The sequence below is a fragment of the Agrilus planipennis genome, unplaced genomic scaffold, assembly GCF_000699045.2.
Source record: "Agrilus planipennis isolate EAB-ADULT unplaced genomic scaffold, Apla_2.0 scaffold9, whole genome shotgun sequence".
NCBI classification, from domain to species: Eukaryota; Metazoa; Arthropoda; class Insecta; order Coleoptera; family Buprestidae; genus Agrilus; species Agrilus planipennis.
This window is the reverse complement of record NW_020442467.1, coordinates 3,195,604-3,206,019: the sequence shown is the minus strand read 5'-3', so window position 1 is coordinate 3,206,019 and position 10,416 is coordinate 3,195,604. Positions and strand designations below refer to the sequence as shown.

The 10,416-nt window shown below is 34.0% G+C and overlaps 1 protein-coding gene across 1 annotated transcript in view; it reads left to right on the top strand.

Moving 5' to 3' along the window:
* The first annotated feature begins 982 nt into the window (after positions 1 to 982).
* LOC108735520 overlaps positions 983 to 10,416 on the top strand; it is a 198,478-nt gene continuing 189,044 nt past the window's right edge. Inside the window, exon 1 of the mRNA XM_025981239.1 lies at positions 983 to 1,068. Within this exon, the coding sequence (XP_025837024.1) occupies positions 1,011 to 1,068 (58 nt within the window). The 5' untranslated portion in view covers positions 983 to 1,010. The remainder of the gene's footprint in view (positions 1,069 to 10,416) is intronic.

Here is a 10,416-nt window from a genome sequence, read left to right as displayed (position 1 = left end):
TAGGGCAATGCGTGCAATATTAAATTGTAATAAATTTACACCGATTAAAGAAATGTTGTATAGGTTAGGCTGGATTAGTGTAAGTAAGTTAATCAAATATAATGTTCTTGTCTTTATACTTATGATAATGAAAGGAACGATGTCACATTACCTAAATGATCTAATAAAAATAAATGCAGATTTCCACTCTTATGACACTAGAAATAAAAATAACGTACATTTAGAAAAACTTAAAAACACAATAGCCCAAAACTCCATCTTTTACAGTGGAGTAAAGGATCACAACTCTCTTCAAGAACACATAAAAGCTCGTGACATTGAAAGTTTCAAGAGACAAATCAACGTTTTACTGTTACAAGAAAATTGATAGTTTGTGTAGTATCCTATAAATAAGCCAAATATTACAAATAAGAATATTGTAAATTTTTCTTTATGCAACACACTAGCTGTATGCTACAATAAAGGTATTATTATTAGTATTATGTATTATTGTTATTCTCCTGGTCTTCTCAGTTTTCACTGGTAACATTGAGTAAGTGAAGATGGGCTAATGCCAAAGAACTTCACTCACATCTTTTGGAATATAGAAACCAATTTTCTGTTCTTAAAATTTAGGGAGCTAACGGTTCTTCTTATTATTATTAAACTGTTATATTTGCAATCTGCGAAAGCTATGAAAATAAACAAAATTTCGCATCACAGAAAGTATCTTCAAATATTATCTCAACTGTATTGCTAAAATATTGAGTTAATAGTAATATATATCACTAGGTATTTCAGGGTACAGTTCATGATAAAAAAAGCGGTGTCTTCGTAAGGAAAAGTTAGTAAGGATTTTATACCTGAAAGAAGTGCCATATACAATTTTCAATAATATTTGCTTTATTGGATGAAAATTATATAGCCTAAAAGTCGAACCAACTTATGTATTTAAAAGGCGGATTTTCACGCTAGTATCATGTTTTTTTTTTGTTTCAGCTTGGGTCATGCCGTTGACGATATAAATCACGATGCTCATAAGCTTCATGACATTAATTTATTACGCACTCGACGGCAACTGTGTAACAGGTAAGCCCCGACAGATGTGATGAAGAATAAAAGCGGAGGTCGAGAATGATTACGATATATTTTTTGCAAATTATCTATTTTGTAAAAAATAGCCAAGTTTATCTAAATAATAGATACAAGGCTTTAAAAGTTTTTCGCTTGCATATTTATAAACACTAAACACACGCATTTACAATACGAAACAATTTTCTATGAGCGACACTAGCGAATACATCTATCTATACTATAGAATGTGCAGTTACATATACTTCCATGTTTTCTTACTGAAACGAGTCAACTTAAGATTTGTTGTCAGTATGTTTAAGATGAATAAAATAGAACTTTGTTTTTGTGTATTTACGTATTTCAATGTCTGAAAATGGGTTTAAGTTTCTCTTTACTTTGCATAATCTCAATACATAGTAGTTTTTGAATAAACAAATAAGATAATCGGGAGCACGAGAATTAAATACATTCGTATAGATATCAGACATGCGATTACCATGTCACACTAATAGTAAGTCATGAATTTTATTATTATTATTACGCCTACCTCGTTTCTTATACTATCACTATTGTAATGTTCGTGGGTTCAACAAAATTAACATCTAAGAATGATAACGACAAAGACTATTTATTTACATTAATTATTAAAGAACTTTCAGAATCATGGCCATCAACTTCTTTGCCATTGTAATGTCTTTTACTCAACCCCACACCTGACACCAGTTGTAATGTTTGTGGGTTTAACAAAATTAACTTCTAAGACTGATAACTACGAAAACTATTAATTTATTTACACACACACACACACATTATTAAAGAACTCAAAACACTATTGAATTATTACTAAATTCAGGTTATGAATTATTCTATTTATTTCATTGCTATTACTATCAATTTATTTCTCGATTCACTCCTGCAACGATCATTTTATTTCTTCTCTCGGCGATCGTCTCTTCCTTTAAAAACTCTTTTGTTTACTTTCTGAAACCTTCTGGAGGCATCCGGATAGTTTATTTTTTTTTGAACTGTTTAACTGCTTTCCCAGAACGCAGGTACGACACACACATTTACAAATACGGCGCACATGGGGAAAGGCGCCCGCGGCTAGTCGGCGAATCGATAAGTCGTTCACGCACACGTGTGACAGATGGCGTACAAACTCACTCGTGCTCGCTACACTATTGTACCGTACTTCTCTAAAATTCCTTTTAATGATTTTATAAGTCTCATCGGTTTTATCTACTTCAAATTTTCTTCTAGTTCTTTACACCTCATATCAATCCACTATTCCTTAGCTGCTCTACGCTTCCTAATTATTTCCCACTTTATTGCCTTTTTTGTCCTTCTTTTACTGTCCTCTTTTCGTATTTCTGCTTCTCTTCTATTAATCCTACAATCTGGTTTGTTATCCAGGGTTTCCTGCTTTCGTTTTATTTAAGACCTATTGCACCTGTAGCTGCTGACTTTATTAATACAGTTCCAATCTGCCTCTATGTCCCTGTCATTCGTTTCTCCCGCCGCCTCTAGTATTTCGTCTGTTCATGTACTTAGCCTTTCCCGCGTTTCGCTACATTTAAGCTTTTCTAAGTTAAGACGTCTCCTACCTTCCCCGTTTTTCTGAATCTTCATTTTAAGATTGGTCTTCATAACTATTACGTTATGATAGCTATCTACATCTGCTCCTGAATAACTCCTATAGCCCTTCGCTTGATTTTTAAATCTTTGCCTAACAAGTATCTAATCTAACTTAACCTTAAATCACCTGGTATCTTCCACGTATAGCGCCTTCTAACCTGATGGTTGAATAAAGTATTCGTGACAGTTATGCTATGCTGAATCGTAAAATTCTATTAGTCTAACTCCCCTATCATTTCTACTGTCTAATCCAAAAGTACCTGCTTTGCATCGTCTTTACCGTCACCTATTACTGCGTTGAAGTCTCCTACAGTTATTAGGTTTTTCTGCCTTTTCACTAAACTTAACAGGTATCTGAATAAACCGCTTCTACGTCTTCATAATTCTAAGATGATGTAGGCATGTAGACCTGCACTATTAACGTTTTTACCGGCTCCAAGTTTAATTTAACCATAACCATCTTATCGCTTTTGTGTAGATAATTTTCTACACTCTGTCCTGGCTCCCTAAATTATCGAAACTCGCAAGTCAATCCAGCCACTCTAGTTTGTACCAGAGCTTCCTCAAGGTGCAAGTCCCATCGGTTCAGAATTGTGTTGTATTATGTTAAAGTAAATAACAAGTTCTTTTCTTTAAATTTTTAAATTAAACTTATAATTTGACCACAATTAGCATATTGTGAATTGTTTGGACTACCCTGTATAAACATGTTCTTTTAAAGAAAGCAAAGACACGTATTTACTATTTGTTGCACTCGTTTGATTAAAATTTGTCCCATTACAGAATAGTCAATTGATTTTTTCAATTATATTTTTTTAAATTTTCATCCTTCGAAATAACATACATTTTAGTTTCTTAAATTTACCTTTTGGTAAAACTATGAAATTTATTTTTACCATTTAAAAACGTTTTTAGGCAAAATAAAAAATAGGGGAATATGGGGGTAAGTTGGTGAGCTTAACGGAAAACTGTCATATTTCTGATGTGAATGTAAATAAAATGCAATTTATGTAAAAAATATTAATGTAGTGTCTATGAAATATCAAAAAACAAAAAACAGAATAAAACAAATCCAAAATGTGATTCCACCTATATTTTTAAAAAATTATTAACATCGTTGTCTGGGCTGAGATGACTAAATGATTAGAGTAAGTTGGCGATATGCGGCGTAAAATAACTATTGACATGAGTCGCAGATGAATAGTCTCTAATTATCAATCCCGGCACATATCTGATGACACCAACCTGATTCTCGGTATCAGTGGAGTCTTCAGTATCGGTGGAACAGTATTCAGCTTCTGCTTGATCTGATTTTGGGGTTCCTCTTTACAACTACCTCTTTCAGTGATAACTTCTCTATAACTGCTAACCATGAAATCGTCACATGCTAAACCATAAAATGCTTTTAACGGACCAAAAAACGATACGTCCATTGGCTGTAACCGGTATGGCTGTATGGGGGGAGGGGAATTATACTAAGGTGATGAAATTTTCTCTACAGAAATAAACAACTTTTAAGTTAATATGTCATACATAAGTGACAAGTAGTAGCAGAAAGAAGTTATCATTCCAAGAATTTGCATGTTTAGAAAAATGTAAGTTTTTTAAAAATACTGTTGATCCACCCATTTTTAGTACCGTATATCACTGCCCCTGGAGATCAACTTAATGGTTTTGGTCGCATTCATATTCGAGGATATATTAAAAATGATGGAATAAATGTCCATGTTGGACTCACAGAGCAGACGTCAGTGACAAATTTCCCCCTTCCACCTGAAACAAATTTTGCTACTCGTCTCCTTCCTGCAGTGTTATCGTTTTTGCTAATTTTGTTAGAGCTACAGATAATTCTGATTAATCGTGGTTGAAAATTTGGTGTTTCAAAACTGAGAAATACTGCCCAATATTGACTTTATTGAACGCTCGATGGGAGTTGCCTCAGGTTTTCTGGAATTAAAATTATACTTTTCATGAGGTTGTCGGGCCATTGATAACCTACCATTATTGCTTCTTTGGTAAACAGATGCGAAATGTTCTTTTCTGGGAAGTTATACACTAATCTGCAGCATTCTCTTCGTGTATAGCCAAATGGCCTTTTATCAATTTCTGAAATAGAATGTTTTAATTTTTCCTACTGTTCAGAGGAAAATGTTGCTTTATATTATCTTATCCCACTTCGCTTACGTATCTCAATATTTCTTATGTAGAATAACATATTACAAACAAAACTAAATCGGCGGTGTAAATATAAATCCAGACTTAACGACAAAAATGCATTTAAGGAATTTATTAAAATCAACCATGTTTTATCACTGTCACAGATCACCACGTCCACTTTATTTTATTTTACTGACATGAGAAACCTTCTCGGAATCAAAGGTGGACCTACAACTATTTGGAATATGAAAGAGGACAATACCATTGCATGCGAATTAATTGCCCCCATACAAATCTCAATCTTAGTCTTCGAAGTATAGTTATACTGATAGTGCTTTCTATTGACGTATATTCAGAGACCCGTCTTTACTTCAATGGCATAATTTCTGAAAAAAAAAAAGACATAGGTCTTCAGCAATTGCAACAAGCTTTACCAACACGTGGATTCCCAGTTATACCGGATCATCAACTAGCTCATTTTAAATGGAATGCTATATTTTGACATTTTTAGATTCAGAGAACATTTTTAGGTCGACTTTGATTGTACAACTTTATCTAAAAAATTAATACATTTCGAGATAGAAAATACTACAAATCTCGCAGTAAACGCCATCTGTAGCACGATGCTACATTTTAGGATTACGTATGCTCCAACAAGGCCACTTGTGTGGATATTTACTTGCTGAAAACGAATCCCGGCGTAGCCAACCTCAACGTGATAGGCTCGATAGCATGTAGGTCCATTTAAATATATGGATATCTACTTGCTGAAACGAATCCCGGCGTAGCTCAACATGGTGGGCACGTTACCATAATCGAATAAAATAATTCGAAGTGGACTGTATTCTGTCGAAACTGCCAAACGCGGATCGCGATTTCGGTCTTTTTGGAACTACTAATTTTTCAGATATAGTAGTACAATCAAAGTCGACCTAAGAAGTTCTCTGAACCTAAAAATGTCATAAAAGGTATAACATTCCATTTAAAGCAAGCCAGCTGACGTCGAATTCCGGTATAACTGAAAGTGACCGACGATTGCAAATAATTTAATTAGAAAGTGCGTCAGCTTTTAGGTAATATACCACATTTTGAAATGCTAGTGGTACTTTAAGTTTAAAAACTTATAATGAACGGATTGCGTGATAAACCATGTAAACCTACCGTTTCTATGCATTTTCCTTTGTCCTAAAAAGCATCTGAATTGGCGTATAAAAACTCCTTAATGTTGCTGTATGTAGTAGAATAAAGATTCAAGCTATAGGACCGTGGTCTAAGTGCACTGTTCTGTCCAGACGTTTCGTCAGCTACTGCGACTATGTCCACTGGAGTGCTGCGTTGACAACGTGAACGTAACTGGGGACCCCAGTCGCTGTCGAGACTTCGAGATATAATCTACGTTCACGTTGTCAACGTAACATTACCACTGAGGATTTCTGTCGCAGTAGCCGACGAAACGTGTGGACAGAATAGTTCACTTAGACCACGGTCCTATAGCCCGAATCTTCATTCTACTATAGATTCCGGCCGTGAAAGCCTTTGTTCTTATGTTGCTGTATGTGCTCATGTCTCTTAGCTATGAGAATATTTTTTAACGCCACTCTGTTATTGCATTGTAGTTACGAAGAAATCGCTTGGCTTAGGAGAGGTTTGCCACTAAAATACCTGTTTTCCCTTTATTATTGTATAATAAGCACAACCATTGTCAAATCAACTTATGCTAAAAGATTTAAAATAACAGCAAACGAATAACAATAAGTATAAAACGCAAATTATTAGGTAGGAGCCACGAGTGGGAGATTATGTTAAACGGTCGTACCTTTAGACTTTCAGGAAGAAACTATACTCTGTATATGGATCCAGTGGTTAGCTCTCTAAGGGGAGATTTTGGTGCAGGGTTGCAATCGTCAATCCAACGCCAGTCTATGATGTACCCGACGATTCCCAAACCATATAGACCAATGGATCACCTCTTCCTCCCACTTAATCTCCCTCGTGAGCGTCACTTCATCTTTACTTTTTTCTGATTTAGCTTTGCTTGTTATGGGAACCCACGCAGTGTTTGTTTTCTTTCGTCATCGTCACATGGAACTTTTGGAATTTTGTTTCGTCCCACAATCGTCGTGCTTCCGTGTATCATTTCCGTGTAGCAGTTTCGCATTTCGCAAAGTCGACCCAACATATCTCGGAACCACAACAAATGCAATTCAATTCCGGCAAAATGAAAAACATAATTTTGGAAATTACGAACACTATGTGACATTATAACTCTCGCTATCGAAAAATGTTCCTTGTCTAGACGAAAATATGTAGGTTGTGGCGTTTATTATAAAAAAAAAGAAAATTCAAAATTACACAAAATATAACAAAAAAGTGTATAACATTTTGCAAACCAATTATGTTTAATTATGCAAATTGTCTTCTTTAAACCTATAATTCATATAAATACGAATCTTTCGTTGATTAGCCCTTGTGGAGCTTCGTTTCCATACATACATGTATACGTTCATAAGATCATCTGATTTACCAGGGAGCGGACAAAATAAACTTCATTTGTAAAAAAATCAAACTAAAAATAAATTCGTACTTTCCATAAAGTATTGAAATTGTCCACCGTTAGCTTCAATGGCAAAATATGAGCGGCGTATTTGTCGAATATTGTCCCAGATATCGGGAGTACCTTTAATTGTAGAAAAATCGTTGACATTGTCCATTCGCAATTTGCTTACAGTGGCAATAGGCGCGGTGTATACAAATTCTTTGCATGGCCCCACAAGTAAAAATCTTTTGAGGTCAGTTTAAGTGAACGGTGAGGGTTATGCCACTGGACTGAAACAGGCTCCCTACCGCCAAGAAAACATTCTCTTTAAATTCCTTTGTGCTTAATGTGTACTGTATAGGGTTCTCCATCCTGAAGAAACCACATCGCTGTTCGAACAGGTAATATCTATGTACTGTACGCGAAGATACTTGTTCCTGTTGTGCAATTGGGCGAATGCTCCTCGTGGGGTCTGCACGATCGTATCTTCCCTTTCATAATCATAATTCACTTACCGTCCACGCCCCTTAGCCCTCAGAATAGTACTCTCGTTTTCATGTAAACACTGTATTACACGCATTGTTAATTCGATCAGACCACCTCTTCGGATAAAGCCGGCATGTCGCGAGTGCATTTTCTTTGGGTGCAGCGTTAATAGTTAACTCAATAAAAGTAAATTTATACGTTCAGCAATTTCCATCACTTTTAAAAGTTGCACCATTTCTTAAATGGATAAGAACATTACATTAATGAATAAGTTAATTAATTTTTGTATCAAAAGTNTGTAGCTTCAAACGTTTAATTTAACCAGCAGCCGCTTCTTAAGCGAGGTGATTTTGCCACGCCTCCGCTGTTCGAACTTGTTAGCACTATCAAGGTTTATTCGGATTACGACTTCAAGTGATCGTTGTCGAGAGATTCAAGTTAGTAGGTGGAAATGAAATGTGGAAAAGCCATGCACAACTGAGAAACAATCTAGTTAGTATAGTTAGGTACACAAAGAGAACTTTCTTCGAGAATAACATTGATGAATATAAACACGATTCGAAAAAGATGTGAAATACACTGAAAAACATAATTTACAAATAAACAAGGATACAAAATACAGAAATTGACGGTTAACAACAAACTATATACAGAAGCTGAAGACATAAGTGAAAATCTAAATGTGTACTTTATAAATAGTGTTATCAATATCGCAAATTCTGTAGATGTACCGGATATAACTTCCTTCAGGACCAGCAAATAAAGTTAAATGTTAAATATGACATTCATTAAAACTATTTTATGATGTATTAGAAGATAGATTAATAATCATAATTAATTCCTCCTTAGAAAATCGAATTGTACCTGATAAACTGAAAATTTCAACAATAGTTCCTATAAAAAAAGTACAAAATAAAATTAAGGCTGAAGAACTTCGTCCAATTAATATGTTACCGGCTATAGACAAAATATTAGAAAGGTCTGTTTATGAACAATGAGAAAAATACATAACCGATAATATTTTAATTATGCCACATCAATCTGGTTTCCGGAACGGTTATAGTTGTGAGACTGCTCTACAATTTATAATAAATCAATGGAAAATGGCTATGAAGAAGGATTAAATAGTTGTTGTTCTTTTGTTAGACCTAAAAAGAGCTTTTGAAACGGTGGATAGACAAATACTATTACAAAAAGTGGAGGGGTATGGAATTAGAGACACCTGCCTAGCATGATTTCATAGTTACCTTACAAATAGAAATCAAAGAACTAAGTGCAATAATATTTGTTCCAAAGAAATTATTTCTGACATAGGGGTACCACAAGGAAACATACTGGGGCCTTTGCTTTTCCTACTATATGTTAATGATATAATCATGAACAGTAGTAGGACTAAATGTCATCTATTTGCAGATGATGCAATTTTTTACGTACAGGTGGATAATGTCACAGAAGTAATTAGTACACTAAATAACGAAACGAAGAAAATTAGTAATTGGTTAAAAGTAAATAAATTTAAGTTAAATATTGATAAATATAAAGCTATGATTATTGGGACAAAAAGTGCTAGAGATAAAGTAAAGAGGTATAAATGTGATATAATTGATAATACTAATATTGCAATAGTAAACGTTGTTAAACATATAGGAGTAATAATTACTAGTGATTTAAAAAGGACTGAATATGCAAACTACATATGCAAAAAGATGGCTAAAAAATACATATGCAAAAAAGTCTATTTATAACGCAATAGTTCTTCCACATCTCAATTATGTATCTACAATTTTATACATGTGTGATGCTAAAGACATCAATAGAATGCAGCTAATTCAAAATAGGGCAATGCGTGCAATATTAAATTGTAATAAATTTACACCGATTGAAGAAATGTTGAATAGGTTAGGCCGGATTAGTGTAAGTAAGTTAATCAAACATAATGTTCTTGTCTTTATACATAAAATAATGAAAGGAACGATGCCGCATTACCTAAATGATCTAATAAAAATAAATGCAGACTTTCACTCTTATGGCACTAGAAATAAAAATAACATACATTTAGAAAGACTTAATAAAACATTAGCCCAAAACTCCATCTTTTACAATGGAGTAAAGGATTACAACTCTCTTCAAGAACACATAAAAACTTGTGACATTAAAAGTTTCAAAAGAAAAATCAAGGTTCTACTGTTACAAGAACATTGATAGTTTGTGTAGTATCCTCTAAATAAGCCAAATATTAGAAATAAGAATTTTTTGTAATATTTTTTATATGTAACACACTAGCTGTATGCTACAATAAAGGTTTATTATTATTATTATTACTGGTGATTCTTCACTGTCCCTGTCCTGATGTGACTGATATGTTGAAATAATGTCTTCAAAAAGTATGCTTCATTATGATCTCCGCGCCCAACATACTTATATATATGAAAATTATCAGTATTATCGCCTCTACAACCTATTAAAAATTCCGGTAACATATATATCTATATTCATATTTTATATACAAACAAGCGATTTCAGTTGGATTACAGAAACGCCTTCACTAC